Below are 19,873 nucleotides of genomic sequence, written 5' to 3'. Positions count from 1 at the left end.
CCATAGCTCTGTTACTATATAATGTGAAGTGTTTTAGCCAGGCAGGTCCATAGCTCTGTTACTATATAATGTGAAGTGTTTTAGCCAGGCTGGTCCATAGCTCTGTTACTATATAATGTGAAGTGTTTTAGCCAGGCTGGTCCATAGCTCTGTTACTATATAATGTGAAGTGTTTTAGCCAGGCTGGTCCAGGCAGGTACATAGCTCTATGTTACTATATAATGTGAAGTGTTTTAGCCAGGCTGGTCCATAGCTCTGTTACTATATAATGTGAAGTGTTTTAGCCAGGCTGGTCCATAGCTCTGTTACTATATAATGTGAAGTGTTTTAGCCAGGCTGGTCCATAGCGCTGTTACTATATAATGTGAAGTGTTTTAGCCAGGCTGGTCCATAGCTCTATGTTACTATATAATGTGAAGCTTTTTAGCCAGGCTGGTCCAGGCAGGTACATAGCTCTGTTACTATATAATGTGAAGTGTTTTAGCCAGGCTGGTCCAGGCTGGTACATAGCTCTATGTTACTATATAATGTGAAGTGTTTTAGCCAGGCTGGTCCATAGCTCTATGTTACTATATAATGTGAAGTGTTTTAGCCAGGCAGGTCCATAGCTCTATGTTACTATATAATGTGAAGTGTTTTAGCCAGGCTGGTCCAGGCTGGTCCATAGCTCTGTTACTATATAATGTGAAGTGTTTTAGCCAGGCAGGTCCAGGCTGGTACATAGCTCTGTTACTATATAATGTGAAGTGTTTTAGCCAGGCTGGACCATAGCTCTATGTTACTATATAATGTGAAGTGTTTTAGCCAGGCAGGTCCATAGCTCTATGTTACTATATAATGTGAAGTGTTTTAGCCAGGCTGGTCCAGGCTGGTCCATAGCTCTGTTACTATATAATGTGAAGTGTTTTAGCCAGGCTGGTCCATAGCTCTATGTTACTATATAATGTGAAGTGTTTTAGCCAGGCAGGTCCATAGCTCTATGTTACTATATAATGTGAAGTGTTTTAGCCAGGCTGGTCCAGGCTGGTCCATAGCTCTGTTACTATATAATGTGAAGTGTTTTAGCCAGGCTGGTCCATAGCTCTGTTACTATATAATGTGAAGTGTTTTAGCCAGGCTGGTCCATAGCTCTATGTTACTATATAATGTGAAGTGTTTTAGCCAGGCTGGTCCAGGCTTGTCCATAGCTCTGTTACTATATAATGTGAAGTGTTTTAGCCAGGCTGGTCCATAGCTCTGTTACTATATAATGTGAAGTGTTTTAGTCAGGCAGGTCCAGGCAGGTACAGTGGGGAGAACAAGTATTTGATCCCCTGCTGATTTTGTACGTTTGCCCACTGACAAAGAAATGATCAGTCTATAATTTTAATGGTAGGTTTATTTGAACAGTGAGAGACAGAATAATAACAACAAAATCCAGAAAAACACATAAAAAAATACTATAAATGTATTTTCATTTTAATGAGGGAAATAAGTATTTGACCCCTCTGCAAAACATGACTTTGTACATGGTGGCAAAACCCTTGTTGACAATCACAGAGGTCAGACGTTTCTTGTAGTTGGCCACCAGGTTTGCACACATCTCAGGAGGGATTTTGTCCCACTCCTCTTTGCAGATCTTCTCCAAGTCATGAAGGTTTTGAGGCTGACGTTTGGCAACTCGAACCTTCAGCTCCCTCCACAGATTTTCAATGGGATTAAGGTCTGGAGACTGGCTAGGCCACTCCAGGACCTTAATGTGCTTCTTCTTGAGCCACTCCTTTGTTGCCTTGGCCGTGTGTTTTGGGTCATTGTCATGCTGGAATACCCATCCACGACCCATTTTCAATGCCCTGGCTGAGGGAAGGAGGTTCTCACCCAAGATTTGATGGTACAAGGCCCCGTCCATCGTCCCTTTTGATGCGGTGAAGTTGTCCGGTCCCCTGAGCAGAAAAACACCCCCAAAGCATAATGTTTCCACCTCCATGTTTGACGGTGGGGATGGTGTTCTTGGGGTCATAGGCAGCATTCCTCTTCCTCCAAACACGGCAAGTTGAGTTGATGCCAAAGAGCTCCATTTTGGTCTCATCTGACCACAACACTTTCACCCAGTTGTCCTCGGAATCATTCAGATGTTCATTGGCAAACTTCAGACGGGCATGTATATGTGCTTTCTTGAGCAGGGGGACCTTGCGGGCGCTGCAGGATTTTAGTCCTTCACAGCGTAGTGTGTTACCAATTGTTTTCTTAGTGACTATGGTCCCAGCTGCCGTGAGATCATTGACAAGATCCTCCTGTGTAGTTCTGGGCTGATTCCTCACCGTTCTCATGATCATTGCAACTCCACGAGGTGAGATCTTGCATGGAGCCCCAGGCCGAGGGAGATTGACAGTTCTTTTGTGTTTCTTCCATTTGCGAATAATCGCACCAACTGTTGTCACCTTCTCACCAAGCTGCTTGGCGATGGTCTTGTAGCCCATTCTAGCCTTGTGTAGATCTACAATCTTGTCCGTGACATCCTTGAATAGCTCGTTGGTCTTGGCCATGGTGGAGAGTTTGGAATCTGATTGATTGATAGCTTCTGTGGACAGGTGTCTTTTATACAGGTAACAAGCTGAGATTAGGAGAACTTCCTTTAAGAGTGTGCTCCTAATCTCAGCCTGTTACCTGTATAAAATACACCTGGGAGCCAGAAATCTTTCTGATTGAGAGGGGGTCAAATACTTATTTCCCTCATTAAAATACAAATCAATTTATAACATTTTTGACATGTGTTTTTCTGGATTGTTTTGTTGTTATTCTGTCTCTCACTGTTCAAATAAACCTACCATTAAAATGATAGACTGATCATTTCTTTGTCAGTGGGCAAACGTACAAAATCAGCAGGGGATCAAATACTTTTTTTTCCTCACTGTACCTGCCTGGACGAGCCTGGCTAACTGCACTTGGGAAAGGGAGAGGGGGGGAAAGAGAGAGAAGGGGGGAAAAGAGAGAGAGGGAGGGAAAAGGGAGAGAGATGGAGGGAAAAGGGAGAGAGAAGGGGGGAAAAGGGAGAGAGAAGGGGGGAAAAGGGAGAGAGAAGGGGGAAAAAGAGAGAGAGAGGGGGGGAAAAAGAGAGAGAGGGGGGGGAAAAGAGAGAGAGAGGGGGGGAAAAAGAGAGAGAGGGGGGGAAAAAGAGAGAGAGAGGGGGGGAAAAGAGAGAGGGAGGAGGGGGAAAGAGAGAGGGGGGGAAAGAGAGAGAGAGGGGGGGAAAGAGAGAGAGGGGGAAAAAGAGAGAGAAGGGGGAAAAAGAGAGAGAAGGGGGAAAAAGAGAGAGAAGGGGGAAAAAGAGAGAGAAGGGGGAAAAAGAGAGAGAAGGGGGAAAAAGAGAGAGAAGGGGGAAAAAGAGAGAGAAGGGGGAAAAAGAGAGAGAAGGGGGGAAAAAGAGAGAGAAGGGGGGAAAAGAGAGAGAGAAGGGGGGAAAAGAGAGAGAGAAGGGGGAAAAAGAGAGAGAGAAGGGGGAAAAAGAGAGAGAGAAGGGGGGAAAAGAGAGAGAGAAGGGGGGAAAAGAGAGAGAGAAGGTGGGAAAAGAGAGAGAGAAGGGGGGGAAAGGGAGAGAGAAGGGGGGGAAAGGGAGAGAGAAGGGGGGGGGGAAGGGAGAGAGAAGGGGGGAAAAGAGAGAGAAGGTAACTGCACTTGTGGACAAAAATCTTACTTTTTGGAGAAATGTCCTCTGGTCTGATGAAACAAAAATAGAACTGTTTGGCCATAATGATCATCGTTATGTTTGGAGGAAAAAGGGAGAGGCTTGCAAGCCGAAGAACACCATCCCAACCGTGAAGCACGGGGGTGGCAGCATCATGTTGTGTGGGTGCTTTGCTGCAGGAGGGCCAGGTGCACTTCACAAAATAGATGGCATCATGAGGATGGAAAAGTATGTCGATATATTGAAGCAACATCTCAAGACATCAGTCAGGAAGTTAAAGCTTGGTCGCAAATGGGTCTTCCAAATGGACAATGACCCCAAGCGTACTTCCAAAGTTGTGGCAAAATGGCTTAAGGACAACAAAGTCAAGGTATTGGAGTGGCCATCACAAAGCCCTGACCTCATTCCTATAGAACATTTGTGGGCAGAACTGTGTACGAGCAAGGAGGCCTACAAACCTGACTCAGTTACACCAGCTCTGCCAGGAGGAATGGGCCAAAATTCACTCCCCCCCGTCTCTCGCTCCCCCCCCCCCGTCTCTCGCTATCTCCCTCTCCCCCCCGTCTCTCGCTATCTCCCTCTCCCCCCCGTCTCTCGCTATCTCCCTCTCCCCCCCGTCTCTCGCTATCTCCCCCTCCCCCCCGTCTCTCGCTATCTCCCCCTCCCCCCCTCCCGTCTCTCCCCCTCCCCCCCTCCCGTCTCTCCCTCTCCCGTCTCTCCCCCCCTCCCATCTCTCCCCCTCCCTCCCTCCTCTCCCCCTCCCTCCCTCCCATCTCTCCCCCTCCCTCCCCCCATCTCTCCCCCTCCCTCCCCCCATCTCTCCCCCTCCCTCCCATCTCTCCCCCTCCCTCCCCTTCCCATCTCTCACCCTCCCTCCCCCTCCCATCTCTCCCCCTCCCTCCCTCCCTCCCATCCCTCCCCCTCCCTCCCTCCCATCCCTCCCCCTCCCATCTCTCCCCCTCCCTCCCCCTCCCATCTCTCCCCCTCCCTCCCCCTCCCATCTCTCCCCCTCGTCTCTATCTATCCATCCTGGAGTGTTATATATAAACTAGTAGTTCCTGCAGTTCTTTCTCCTTCCATTACTGCTGACTGTGTGCTGACGGGGGGGGGGGACAATCTCTCTGTCCTGGACGCACGGCTGAGTCATATCAACTCCCTGGCTGACTCTGACTAGAGTTCCAACAACCAATCAGCAGACAGGATGGGCAGGCCCACTCATTCCTGGACTCAGCAGCCCTGATGCAGCAGAATACTCCAGCCTTTCTCTCTCCTCCTCTTTCACCCCCCCCCCCCCACCCTCACTGGCGTCACAGCTTGCTCACGTCACTGATCTCAGATCTGCAGTCACGGATTGCGTGATGCTGAAAGGAGGTGTGTCACGCACACTTGGTTACTACTGCAGAGTTCCACACGCATCGCTCTCTCTCTCTCAAAGTCACAGCAGTTGTTTCGCCGTGTCATGCTGGCTGACGCCCAGTAGACACTGACCCATAGACATGAAGAGACATCCCTCTTATCTTCACCTTAAATCAGATAACTTTCTCTCAGTGTTCTGCAGTAGTGAGGTGGTGCAGTGCAGCCTGCCCTGCCCAACAGAAGGAACTGTGTGCTCACTGCTCCTCATAGACAACATGTATAAACCACACAGAGAGGGAGGAGAGAGAGAGGGAATGAGAGAGGAGAGAGAGAGGGAATGAGAGAGGAGAGAGAGAGGGAATGAGAGAGAGCGAGAGCGAGAGAGAGAGAGAGGGGAAAAGAGGGCGAGAGAGAGGGGGAAAGAGAGGGGGAAAGAGGGCGAGAGAGAGGGGGAAAGAGGGCGAGAGAGAGGGGAATGAGATGGGAGAGAAAGAGAGGGGAATGAGATGGGAGAGAAAGAGAGGGGAATGAGATGGGAGAGAAAGAGAGGGAATGAGAGGGCAAGAGAAAGAGAGGGAATGGGAGAGGAGAGAGGTTGAATGAGAGTATGGTAGAAAGAGGTGTGAAATAAAAGTTGAGTAGAGAGAGGAGCTACATGCTCATATCTACTGTACGTGAGTCAGTTTGTCTGTCTGCAGCCCTAGTCAGGAGGACAGACAGACGAGGAACTCACTGTGAACACAGGTGATCAGGTCTTGTTTCTTCTTGTCCGTGTCCCCAAACTTCTCCATGCACGCTAATCAGAGAGACAGGGCAGAGAGAGACAGACAGGGCAGAGAGAGAGAGAGCGAGACAGGGCAGAGAGAGAGAGCGAGACAGGGCAGAGAGAGAGAGAGCGAGACAGGGCAGAGAGAGAGCGAGAGCGAGACAGGGCAGAGAGAGAGAGCGAGAGCGAGACAGGGCAGAGAGAGAGAGCGAGAGACAGGGCAGAGAGAGAGCGAGACAGGGCAGAGAGAAGATAGTTAAACACCATACAACAGATGCTAATATCCTAATCAAGTAATAACAATCTCACCCAAAGCTGAAGAGGTTGGGAACAGGAACCAAACTTACCTAAGTACTTTGGAAAGAAGTAGTCCTGAAGGAGAGAGGACAGAAGGAGAGAGGCTGTTAGTGATGTTTGATAACAGTCTATGAGGTCAAACATGACAGATTGAGACTAAATGTGTCTGGTGATAGATATGCATCATGTCATCTCATGTTAACGGGGTGTGGCACCACACAGACTAGTAGCCCCTCCAGGGCTTCCTGGGAACATTCTACAACTCTCTCTCCTGCAGAATAGCCCGAGTGCCAGTCTGTTTGTGCTATTATGATAAACTCCTCGTTAGCATGTGTTGGGTTTCACTATGACAGCATTGGAGTTAGCTAGAGCACAAACAGTTCTGGGACCGAGCTGCCTTCCTACCTGCCTGCCTTCCTACCTGCCTGCCTACCTACCTGCCTGCCTACCTTCCTACCATCCTACCTGCCTGCCTACCTACCTGCCTGCTTTCCTGCCTGCCTGCCTGCCATCCAACCTGCCTGCCTTCCTACCTGCCTGCTTTCCTGCCTGCCTACCTACCTGCCTGCCTGCTTTCCTGCCTGCCTGCTTTCCTACCTACCTTCCTGCCTGCCTGCTTTCCTACCTACCTTCCTGCCTGCCTGCTTTCCTACCTACCTACCTACCTGCCTGCCTGCCTTCCTACCTACCTACCTACCTGCCTGCCTGCCTTCCTACCTACCTACCTACCTGCCTGCCTGCCTTCCTACCTACCTGCCTGCCTGCCTTCCTACCTACCTACCTACCTACCTACCTGCCTGCCTGCCTTCCTACCTACCTGCCTGCCTTCCTACCTACCTGCCCGCCTGCCTTCCTACCTACCTACCTGCCTGCCTGCCTTCCTACCTACCTGCCCGCCTGCCTTCCTACCGACCTACCTGCCCGCCTGCCTTCCTACCTACCTACCTGCCCGCCTGCCTTCCTACCTACCTACCTGCCCGCCTGCCTTCCTACCTACCTACCTGCCCGCCTGCCTTCCTACCTACCTGCCTTCCTACCTACCTGCCCGCCTGCCTTCCTACCTGCCTTCCTACCTGCCTTCCTACCTGCCCGCCTGCCTACCTGCCCGCCTTCCTACCTGCCTTCCTACCTACCCGCCTTCCTACCTGCCCGCCTTCCTACCTGCCTTCCTACCTGCCCGCCTGCCTTCCTTCCTACCTGCCTGCCTGCCTTCCTACCTACCTGCCCGCCTGCCTTCCTACCGACCGACCTACCTGCCCGCCTGCCTTCCTACCTACCTACCTGCCCGCCTGCCTTCCTACCTGCCCACCTGCCTTCCTACCTACCTGCCCGCCTGCCTTCCTACCTACCTACCCGCCTGCCTGCCTTCCTACCTACCTGCCCGCCTGCCTTCCTACCGACCTACCTGCCCGCCTGCCTTCCTACCTACCTACCTGCCCGCCTGCCTACCTACCTGCCCGCCTGCCTTCCTACCTACCTGCCCGCCTGCCTTCCTACCTACCTGCCTTCCTACCTACCTGCCCGCCTGCCTTCCTACCTGCCTTCCTACCTGCCTTCCTACCTGCCCGCCTGCCCGCCTTCCTACCTGCCTTCCTACCTACCCGCCTTCCTACCTGCCCGCCTTCCTACCTGCCTTCCTACCTGCCCGCCTGCCTTCCTTCCTACCTGCCTGCCTGCCTTCCTACCTACCTGCCTTCCTACCGACCGACCTACCTGCCCGCCTGCCTTCCTACCTACCTACCTGCCTTCCTACCTGCCCACCTGCCTTCCTACCTACCTGCCCGCCTGCCTTCCTACCTGCCTTCCTACCTGCCTTCCTACCTGCCCGCCTTCCTACCTGCCTTCCTACCTACCTGCCTTCCTACCTGCCCGCCTTCCTACCTGCCTTCCTACCTGCCTTCCTACCTGCCCTCCTGCCTTCCTACCTGCCCGCCTGCCTGCCTTCAGTACAGTACAGTACAGTACATGGAGGTAACTGGGGAAACTTAAAATTAGAACAAGACTTGATGGGACAATGACATGGTTCTCCAGAGAGTTCTGCTGCACTGACAGAGAAAGATGAAGAACAGTACATGAAATGGAAGGTCATTTAGATAAGTGACTCCTGACTGTGTGTAGTTCTACTGAGACACTTCTCAAACATCATTATCCTTCTCCATCTAATCTCCTTTTAGAGAGAGAGAGAGTGTGACAGAGGGAGGGGGAACAGGCAGAAACTTTCCAACTGCTGCAGAGAGAGAGACTAAGGATGCAATTGAAGACTTGGTTGCTAGGGAGACTAGGTTAGGGGTATGGTAACCAGGAACACTCCCTCTGCAGAGCCAGAGAACTGCAGCGTTGTGAGAGAACTGCAGAGTCAGAGAGAGGCACGTTTAGAATGAATAATGGATCTGTGAATGAGGCTGCAGTCCTGTCACGATACAACCCCCCGATCTCACCACCACTAGTACCACACATCCTCCTCTCTGATCCCATTACAACCCCCCTGATCTCACCACCACTAGTACCACACATCCTCCTCTCTGATCCCATTACAACCCCCCGATCTCACCACCACTAGTACCACACATCCTCCTCTCTGATCCCATTACAACCCCCCGATCTCACCACCACTAGTACCACACATCCTCCTCTCTGATCCCATTACAACCCCCCGATCTCACCACCACTAATACCACACATCCTCCTCTCTGATCCCATTACAACCCCCCGATCTCACCACCACTAGTACCACACATCCTCCTCTCTGATCCCATTACAACCCCCCGATCTCACCACCACTAATACCACACATCCTCCTCTCTGATCCCATTACAACCCCCCGATCTCACCACCACTAGTACCACACATCCTCCTCTCTGATCCCATTAAACCCCCCGATCTCACCACCACTAGTACCACACATCCTCCTCTCTGATCCCATTACAACCCCCCGATCTCACCACCACTAGTACCACACATCCTCCTCTCTGATCCCATTACAACCCCCCGATCTCACCACCACTAGTACCACACATCCTCCTCTCTGATCCCATTACAACCCCCCCGATCTCACCACCACTAATACCACACATCCTCCTCTCTGATCTCATTAAACCCCCCGATCTCACCACCACTAGTACCACACATCCTCCTCTCTGATCCCATTACAACCCTCCCGATCTCACTACCACTAGTACCACACATCCTCCTCTCTGATCCCATTACAACCCTCCCGATCTCACTACCACTAGTAGCACACATCCTCCTCTCTGATCCCATTACAACCCTCCCGATCTCACTACCACTAGTACCACACATCCTCCTCTCTGATCCCATTACAACCCTCCCGATCTCACTACCACTAGTACCACACATCCTCCTCTCTGATCCCATTAAACCCCCCGATCTCACTACCACTAGTACCACACATCCTCCTCTCTGATCCCATTACAACCCTCCCGATCTCACTACCACTAGTACCACACATCCTCCTCTCTGATCCCATTAAACCCTCCCGATCTCACTACCACTAGTACCACACATCCTCCTCTCTGATCCCATTACAACCCTCCCGATCTCACTACCACTAGTACCACACATCCTCCTCTCTGATCCCATTAAACCCCCCGATCTCACTACCACTAGTACCACACATCCTCCTCTCTGATCCCATTAAACCCCCCGATCTCACCACCACTAGTACCACACATCCTCCTCTCTGATCCCATTACAACCCTCCCGATCTCACTACCACTAGTAGCACACATCCTCCTCTCTGAGCCCATTACAACCCCCCCGATCTCACCACCACTAGTACCACACATCCTCCTCTCTGAGCCCATTACAAACCCCCCCGATCTCACCACCACTAGTACCACACACACACCTCTCTCTGAGCCCATTACAACCCCCCCCCCCGATCTCACCACCACTAGTACCACACACATCCTCCTCTGAGCCCATTACAACCCCCCCATCTCACCACCACTAGTACCACACACATCCTCCTCTCTGATCCCATTAAACCCCCCGATCTCACCACCACTAGTACCACACATCCTCTCTCTGAGCCCATTACAACCCCCCCCCCCCCATCCTCCTCTGAGCCCATTACAACCCCCCCCCATCTCACCACCTGATGCACCTCTCCACTCTCACGTTCACCCCAGCTCTTACCTCACAAACACAGGTTTGTTTTTCTTATAACAATCCCAATATATACGGACAACATTTACAGATCAGCATTAAGCCTGTTTAATATGCTAATCTACATATGGTCTACTTCCCACATGACACTGACCAAGGAAGAATGATACTGCATGTCCCTATGGGCCCTGGTCAAAAGTAGTGCACTGTATAGGGAATAGGGAGGCGTGTGGGATGTAGAATTATTAATAGCATGGATGCTGGAGGCTGCTCAACACATTCATGAAGCTAGCTGGCAGAACCTAGACCCTAACGTATATATCCCTAAGGGGATAGGAGCCCTGTGTGACAGGAACACGTCAGATTAAAACCTGTGTGCGAGCGCATTGTTGCTCTGTCTGTTAAAACACATTCCTCACCCCCCCCCTCACCTTCCATCCGCTTACTGTAAGCAGCCTCCCCGAGGACCAATCAAAAACACAGCAGTACAGCGCTCATTAGCATAATCACTCCCATGTATGAGCCCATCGCGCATGAAGCAGGATCATTTACATAATCACAAACCTTACAGTAGTATGCAAATGTACATAATCTGGCATGTTCCCCACGGCCCAATGTGCTAGTTGAATACCGTGCAATGAATTGATCGGACTGGTGCGTGTTTGCCAGTAATTAGTCATATCTATATTTTGGAGCTTGAACACCTTGAACACAGAATCGTTATGTTATAAACAAGTCAGCTATAGGATCAGTCATTACGGCAAGACAAATCCAATGTGCGCAGCTAGTCCGTGTCTATATGCAATGGAAAGAAGTGCAATGAGTGCCATTTGATTTGACACGATCAAGTGTGTCGTGAATAAGTGTGTAGTGCACTCACTGTTTCAGGGTCGTTCTCGAATACTTCTCTCGCCTCCTCTTTGCTACACTTCTCTTCCACACACTCTCGCTCCAGGTGCCCTTGTTTCGTCTCCTCGAAAACGTGATTCGCTCTCCTGTGTCTCCTCAAGAACTGGTTAGCTTCTTCCGGGGACAAGGAAACTGAAAATAACCACAAGCACAGAACATAATTTCCCATGAGTTACCGTACTACATTTTAGTTGTTAAAATGATCCAGCCCCTAACTTACTGGCAAAAAGTCCTGGGCGTGAGGTTTCAAAGCATCAGCTAAGCAGAAAACAAATGACATTATTCAACAACGAATTAACTAGCTGGCAAGCTAAAACAACAATGTTATCCCCACGCAGTGCCAAAAATAGCTTAGTGGGCTTTGTTGTTTACTTACGGCTGTCGGACCACGGGACAAGGAGCAGGATCAGGAAGGTTCCTGAACCAAGGATCTCTGTCAACTGCATGTCTGCGGTTCTGCGTCAGGCTGGAAAGTTTCTCCTTCCCCCCTCTCTCTCTCTCTCTCTCTCTCTCTGTGTGTTCAATGTAGCTTCTAGCTAGCAACCAGGTAGCAGTCGTGTATAAAACACACTGCAAGTTCAAACATTCACTTCACAGCAGGCGAGAATGCCGTTACACTTAACTCAGCGTTTTCCTTCTTCACTCGTATCCTTGCTTCCTAGCTACTTAGTCCGCATACCACAACCAAGGCTTCCCACCGCCACTGCAGTACAGACAGTCCAACCTTCACTCTTATCTGGCGAGCCACCTACTTCGCCCCCATCTCGTTTTGGTTGTCCCAGCTACTAACGTAGCAGGCGTAAAATACACCCAGCGACCAGCCCGAACTGTGGACAAAGGAGACAACCTACACATCCGAAGGGGAGTTGCTTTTTTTTGGAAAAGTTACGTCGACTGCACGCAGGCGGGAGTTAGCAATGAAGAGTGGCTTTTGCTCTGCCGTTCGGCAGTGCTATGGGAGCTCTCTCTCTCTCTCTATGTGTGACTGCAGTCTTTCTGCCCCTGCCCATCTACCTGCAGTGACTTTGCGTAGCCTTGGCATTGTACAGACTATTCCAACCTAGCCTATAGCATGCCAGACATCGTAGAGGGAAGGAGGAGTGCTGAGGGTGTTGTAGCACCTCAAGATAAATCAACACAACATTTTTAAGTATTTCACAATAGTGCAATGGGCCTTTATTACTCCGGTATGAGCGGACCAAAATAGCCATCAGCAGCGCAGGGAGGAACAAAAATAATCTCAGCTAAATTAAACAACTGAACCTAATCTTCCTCTGTTTGTGACATTAGTTGAAAACTAAATCTCGACCCAGACCCCCCCCCCCCCCCCCCCCCCCTTCTTCCCAGCAGTTTATTTTAAGCCTCAACGTTCCTGTCATTTTCTCATCAATCCACAGAATTTCTCTTTCTTTTTTTTGGACTCACTTTCTGTTATGATTTCTCAGAAATATTCTCTCTCTCTCTGTGTTAAGGCTCACATTTGCGCAACAAATACCCTCTGCCAAGAACTATGTTAAGCTGTTTTTCTCATCTAATCACATTCTGTTACGATTTCTCAGAAATCATGTTTCTCTCGCTCTCTTTCTCGCAATTGCAAATAGTACGAATGGGAAGGGAAAATAAATACACATAAGTATAGGTTGCAGCTCTCTCTCTCTCTCTCTCTTCCATGTCCTCCACATGTTAGTCCAGATCTGAGTCAGGTCGTGGAACAATGTCACAGCAGAATCAAATCAAAATCACATTGTATTTGTCACATGAGCTTGAATACAATGAGTGTAGATTTAGCTGTGAAATGCTTGTTTATGAACCCAACCTGACCATGCAGAGTAAAACACATTAAAACAGCAACTCAAGAGGAATGAAATACACAACAATGGAGCTATATACAGGAGTACCAGTACCAGATCAATGTGGAGGTATATACAGGGAGTACCAGTACCAGATCAATCTGGAGCTATATACAGGGAGTACCAGTACCAGATCAATGTGGAGCTATATACAGGGAGTACCAGTACCAGATCAATGTGGAGCTATATACAGGGAGTACCAGTACCAGATCAATGTGGAGCTATATACAGGGAGTACCAGTACCAGATCAATGTGGAGCTATATACAGGGAGTACCAGTACCAGATCAATGTGGAGCTATATACAGGGAGTACCAGTACCAGATCAATGTGGAGCTATATACAGGGAGTACCAGTACCAGATCAATGTGGAGCTATATACAGGGAGTACCAGTACCAGATCAATGTGGAGCTATATACAGGGAGTACCAGTACCAGATCAATGTGGAGCTATATACAGGGAGTACCAGTACCAGATCAATGTGGAGCTATATACAGGGAGTACCAGTACCAGATCAATCTGGAGCTATATACAGGGAGTACCAGTACCAGATCAATGTGGAGCTATATACAGGGAGTACCAGTACCAGATCAATGTGGAGCTATATACAGGGAGTACCAGTACCAGATCAATGTGGAGCTATATACAGGGAGTACCAGTACCAGATCAATGTGGAGCTATATACAGGGAGTACCAGTACCAGATCAATGTGGAGCTATATACAGGGAGTACCAGTACCAGATCAATGTGGAGCTATATACAGGGAGTACCAGTACCAGATCAATGTGGAGCTATATACAGGGAGTACCAGTACCAGATCAATGTGAAGCTATATACAGGGAGTACCAGTACCAGATCAATGTGGAGCTATATACAGGGAGTACCAGTACCAGATCAATGTGGAGCTATATACAGGGAGTACCAGTACCAGATCAATGTGGAGCTATATACTGGGAGTACCAGTACCAGATCAATGTGGAGCTATATACAGGGAGTACCAGTACCAGATCAATGTGGAGCTATATACAGGGAGTACCAGTACCAGATCAATGTGGAGCTATATACAGGGAGTACCAGTACCAGATCAGTGTGCTGGGGTACGAGCTGTTTGAGGTAGATATGAACATGAAGGCAGGGTATAGTAACTAGGCATCAGGATAGATAATAATAAGAATAAAACAATGAACAGAGTAGCAGAAGCATATGATGAGTGTAAAAGTGTGTTTGTATGTGTGTTTGTGTTGTGTCGGTGTGTGTGTGTGTGTGTGTGTCTGTATGTGTGTATGTATGTTTGTGTTGTGTCGGTGTGTGTGTGTGTGTGTGTGTGTGTGTGTGTGTGTGTGTGTGTGTGTGTGTGTGGGGGCAATTAATGAACTATTTATCAGTCTAATGGCTCGAGGGTAGAAACTATCTGGTAGCCTGTTGGTCCAAGAGCTGATACTCCGGTACCATTTGCTGGACGGAAGCAGAGTGAACTATCTATGGCTTCAAGTTTGGGGTCATTTTTGGGGCCTTTCTCTGGCACGCCTGATATAGACGTCTGGGATGGCAGGGAGCTCGGCCTTGGTGATGTACTGGGCTGTTGGCACTACCCTCTGTAGTGCTTTGCGGTCAAGAGCAGTACATTTGCCATACCAAGCTGTGACGCAGCCAGTCAAGATGCTCTCGATGGTGCAGCTGTAGAACATTTTGAGGATCCGATGGCCCGTGCCAAATCTCTTCATCTTTTGAGGGGGAAGAGGCACAGTCATGCCCTCTTCAGGACTGTGTGGGTGTATGTGGGCCATGTTAAGTCCTGAGTTATGTGGATGCCAAGGAACTTGTAGCTCTCGACCTGCTCCACTACAGCCCTGTCAATGTGAATGGGGGTGTGCTCCCCTCTTTCTCCTGTAGTCCACGATCAGCTCCTTGATCTTACTGACGTTGAGGGAGAGGTTGTTGTCCTGGCACCACACTGCTAAATCTATAACCTCCTCCCTGTAGGCTGTCTCATTGCCGTCAGTGATCAGGTCTACCACTGTTGTGTCATCAGAGAACTTGATGATGGTGTTGGAGTCGTTCCTGGCCATGAGGTTGTAGGTGAACAGAGAGTACAGGAGGGGGACTAAGCACACACCCCTAAGAGGCCCCCGTGTTGAGGATCAGTGTGGCAGCAGTGTTGTTGCCTACCCTCACCACCTAGGGCCGGCCCGTCAGGAAGTCCAGGATCCAGTTGAAGAGGGAGGTGTTCAGTCCCAGTGTCCCTAGCTTGGTGATGCGCTTGGAGGGGACTATGGTGTTGAACGCTGAGCTGAGGTCTATGAACAGCATCCTCACATAGTTATTTCCCCTCTTGTCCAGGTGGGAGAGGGCAGTGTGAAGTGCCATTGAGATTGCGTCATCTGTGGATCTGTAGGGGGGCGGTATGCAAACTGGAGTGGGTCCAGGGTGTCTGGGATGATGGTGTAGATGTGTGTCATGACCAGCCTTTCAAAGCACTTTATAATTACAGGCATTTAGGCAGGTTACCGTGGAGTTCATGGGAACAGGGACAAATGGTGGTCAGCTTGAAACATGTTGGGATTATAGACTGGGACAAGGACAGATTGAAAATGTCAGTGAAGACACTTTGCCAGCTGGTCTGCTTTGAGAACACGCCCTGGAGTTCCATCTGGCCCGGCGGCCTTGCGATCTGAAAATCGAGGTCGAAGGTTAATAACTGTCGATCTGATGTCCAGTAGTGCTTGACGGTCATATGTGATAATGGTATGAACTCCCTGTACAAGAAAAGTAAAGATGAAACGTGAAAAAAAAGTCACAAACTAGCAAAGTGGGTTTGGAACTCATAAGACGTTGCCTTTCTCCTTCTGTGCCGTCTGTCTCGTTAATGTTACACCTGAGACTCACAAGGTAGTTTCAGATCAGATGTCACTTGTAACACATTTGAACCACATAGCAGGGGGGCATGTGTTAAAGGACGCTCACTGCAAAAAGTGTATTGATTACATTCCAAGCTGTGGGGGGGGGGGGGGGGGGTCGACCCAGGTTTACACTGCATACATTCCAAGCTGTGGGGGGGGGGGGGGGGGGGGGGTCGACCCAGGTTTACACTGCATACATTCCAAGCTGTGGGGGGGGGGGTCGACCCAGGTTTACACTGCATTCAGAAAGTATTCAGACCCCTTGACTATTTCCACGTTGTTACGTTACAGCCTTATTCTGAAATGGATAACATTCATTTTTCCCTCAATCTACACACAATACCTCATAATGACAAAGCAAAAACAGGTTTTTAGAAATGCTTGCAAATGTATTACAAATAAAAAACAGAAATTAGTAATCATACCAATTGCTATGAGACTCGAAATTGAGCTCAGGTCCATCCTGTTTCCATTGATCATCCTTGAGCTGTTTCTACAACTTGATTGGAGTCCCCCTGTGGTAAATTATTTTTGATTGGACATGATTTGGAAAGGCACAATCCTGTCTATATAAGGTCCCACAGTTCATGTCAGAGCAAAAACCAAGCCGGGAGGTTGAAGGAATTGTCCGTAGAGCTCCGAGACAGGATGGTGTCGAGGCACAGATCTTGGAAAGGGTCCCAAAAAAAGTCTGCAGCATTGAAGGTCCCAAGAACACAGTGGCCTCCATCATTCTTAAAATGTAAGAAGTTTGGAACCACCAAGACTCTTCCTAGAGCTGGCCGCCCGGCCAAACTGAGCAATCGATGGAGACACGTCAGGATCGAGGGAAAGATAAACAGAGAAAAGTACAGAGAGATCCTTGATGAAAACCTCAGACTTGGGCAAAGGTTCACCTTCCAACAGGACAACACGACCTTAAGCACACAGCCAAGACAACGCAGGAGTGGCTGCGGGACAAGTCTCTGAATGTCCTTGAGTGGCCCAGACAGAGCCCTGACTTGAACCCGATCTAACATCTCTGGAGAGACCTTAAAATAGCTGTGCAGCGTCGCTCCCCATCCAACCTGACAGATCTTGAGAGGATCTGCAGAGAAGAATGGGAGAAAATCCCAAAATACAGGTGTGCCAAGCTTGTAGCGTCATACCCAAGAAGACTTGAGGTTGTAATCGCTGCCAAAGGTGCTACAACAAAGTACAGAGTAAAGGGTCTGAATACTCATGTAAATGTGACCTTCGTTTTTTTTTTTTTTTACATTTGCAAAAATGTCTAAACTTGTTTTGCGTTGTCATTGTGGGGGTACTGTGATGTCATTGTGGGGTACTGTGATGTCATTGTTGGGGTACTGTGATGTCATTGTTGGGGTACTGTGTGTAGATTGATGAGGGAAAAAAACGTAACGTAACAAAACATGGAAATATCAAGGGGTCTGAATACTTTCTAATCCACTGTGTCTCAACTGTCCAGTTGCAAAAACTACAGAACAAATACTCCTCCACTAGCATGGTCTCAGATCTGGTTGTGGTCTCCGATCTGGTTGTGGTCTCAGATCTGGTTGTGGTCTCAGATCTGGTTGTGGTCTCAGATCTGGTCTCAGATCTGGTTGTGGTCTCTGATCTGATTGTGGTCTCAGATCTGGTTGTGGTCTCAGATCTGGTCTCAGATCTGGTTGTGGTCTCAGATCTGGTTGTGGTCTCAGATCTGGTTGTGGTCTCTGATCTGGTTGTGGTCTCAGATCTGGTTGTGGTCTCAGATCTGGTTGTGGTCTCAGATCTGGTCTCAGATCTGGTTGTGGTCTCTGATCTGATTGTGGTCTCAGATCTGGTTGTGGTCTCAGATCTGGTCTCAGATCTGGTTGTGGTCTCAGATCTGGTTGTGGTCTTGCAACATTGTTCATTGTCAAGCCAATGAGTGACAAGGAGTTGGCATGATATCACAAACAGACTGGCACTCCAGCTACTCATCCACTACTATACATATCCACTACTGAAAATCAAAGTTTGATTCCAAAAAGTGCAATAACCTCTTTAGGAAAAAGTTTAGATCTCGCCGGTTTCTACATGTAGGTTAGAAAACACAATTTAGATTGCAAGGGTGGGATTGAAACTTATCTTTTACAGTAAATGCCAGTTCAGTATTCACTGGTGCATTCATGATACAACTACTCCCCCTGCCGGATATTCACTGCAAGTTCAGGCCTCCATGTTGATTTACCATGGCACCTGGCAGTTAAAGCGATGGGCCAGTCACGGAGAGGTTGCTGGTTAGAATCCCAGCTCCGACTAGGTGAAAACTCTGTCAATGTGCCCCTGAGCAAGGAACTTAATCCTAACTGATCTTGTAAGTCACTCTGGATAAGAGCGGCTGCTAAATTAATCAAATATTTAAAAAAAAAATAAAAAAAGTTTTTTAAATGTACCTGTTGCACAACGTTCGGCGCAGGTGTTGGTAAGTGGTTCTCCATACACCTGAGCCGAACGTTGTGCAACAGGTAATTCGTATGTTTACCCAAGTAGTTAGATGGTTTGTCATTAAATGTATTAGATAGACATGCTTCTAATATCCGTACATTATTGACCGGTGACTGACAATTTGAAGTACGTTAGCTAAAACGAGCTGACGTCAGACCGTCTATTTAAATAGGCAATAGAAAAAAAGCCTATCATGTTCATTGATTGGGTTAAGACCAACCGTCACTCCAAAACTAGCGGACCTACAATTCTTTACGTTTTGCTTTCAATTGACAGATTTTTGATTTCAACATCCTTTATTTCACCCGTCCTCGAAAATGTTTACATTCTCATCTTTATTTTTCATCTTCACGATTTATTTTATTTTGAATTCAATACATATGGCGTGAAATTGACCCCATAAGAGCGTTCCACAGGGATGCTGGCCCATATTGACTACAACGCTTCCTACAGTTGTGTCAAGTTGGCTGATGTCCTTTGGGTGGTGGACCCTTCTTGATACACACGGGAAACGGTTCGAGTGTGAAGAACTCAGCAGCGTTGCAGTTCTTCACACAAACCAGTGCTCCTGGCACCTACTACCATACCCAGTTCAAAGGCACTTCAATATTTTGTCTTGCCCAGTCACCCTATGAATGGTGCACATACACAATCCATGTCTCAAGATTTAAAAATCCTTAATTAACCCATTTCCTCCCCTTAATCTACACAGATTGATGTGGATTTAACACGTGACATCAATAAATGATCATGGCTTTCACCTGGTTTCACCTCTTCAGTCTGTCAGCTCCTCGGGACCCCAGGGATTACACGTTTTGGTTTTAGCCCTAACACTACACAGCTGATTCAAATGGTCAAAACTGGATGGCGAGTTGATTATTTGAATCAGCTTTGTAGTGTTAGGGCAAAACCCCCAAAGTGCCCCCTTGGGGTCTCGAGGACGTAGTTTGGGAAACGCTGGTCTATATCATGAAAAGAGCAGTACTTAAGTAAGCAGCTAATGGGGATCCTAACAAAATACCACAATTCCAAATACAACATTTTGCCTGGTCAAACTTCTGCGACAAGCGTTTCGCAGTATCTGCAATGACATCTGCAAATCTGTGTACACAACCAATAAACGTTGATTTGACACATTCAGACATGTCTATCCAGTCATTACAGAGGTGTGATGCATGTTCAAAGTATTGGAACGGCTGGTTAGGGGTCTAGAACAGGGGTGGGAATTTTTTTGTCTCAAGGGCCACATCAGAATTTCAAAATTCAGAAAAGCTGCAGTTATTTGAAAATGGTCCATTATATTTTCTACATCTACATCTAGTTTTAGACGTTTTCTACATACTCTCTATCTAGTTTTAGACGTTTTCTACATACTCTCTATCTAGTTTTAGACGTTTTCTACATACTCTCTATCTAGTTTTAGACGTTTTCTACATACTCTCTATCTAGTTTTAGACGTTTTCTACATACTCTCTATCTAGTTTTAGACGTTTTCTACACGTTCACGAGTGGCCTGGAGTGTTTACATTAT

General features: G+C 48.4%; 1 protein-coding gene across 4 annotated transcripts in view; it reads right to left on the bottom strand.

Annotated features, from left to right (window-relative positions):
* LOC110495368 (growth arrest-specific protein 6) overlaps positions 1-12,217 on the bottom strand; it is a 28,170-nt gene extending 15,953 nt beyond the window's left edge. For 2 of the 4 annotated variants that reach the window (XM_036981918.1, XM_036981919.1), the window contains exons 1-4: positions 11,497-12,217; positions 11,092-11,252; positions 6,134-6,158; positions 5,754-5,816 (exon numbers count right to left, since the gene is read on the bottom strand). In XM_036981918.1, the coding sequence (XP_036837813.1) occupies positions 5,754-5,816; positions 6,134-6,158; positions 11,092-11,252; positions 11,497-11,566 (319 nt within the window). In that variant the 5' untranslated portion in view covers positions 11,567-12,217. The remainder of the gene's footprint in view (positions 1-5,753; positions 5,817-6,133; positions 6,159-11,091; positions 11,253-11,496) is intronic. The other 2 variants (XM_036981916.1, XM_036981917.1) reach the window with 2 other exon arrangements.
* Between the last annotated feature and the right edge of the window lie 7,656 nt (positions 12,218-19,873).

Source organism: Oncorhynchus mykiss, chromosome 7 (assembly GCF_013265735.2).
Source record: "Oncorhynchus mykiss isolate Arlee chromosome 7, USDA_OmykA_1.1, whole genome shotgun sequence".
NCBI classification, from domain to species: domain Eukaryota; kingdom Metazoa; phylum Chordata; class Actinopteri; order Salmoniformes; family Salmonidae; genus Oncorhynchus; species Oncorhynchus mykiss.
This window is presented reverse-complemented; position numbering and strand designations above follow the sequence as displayed.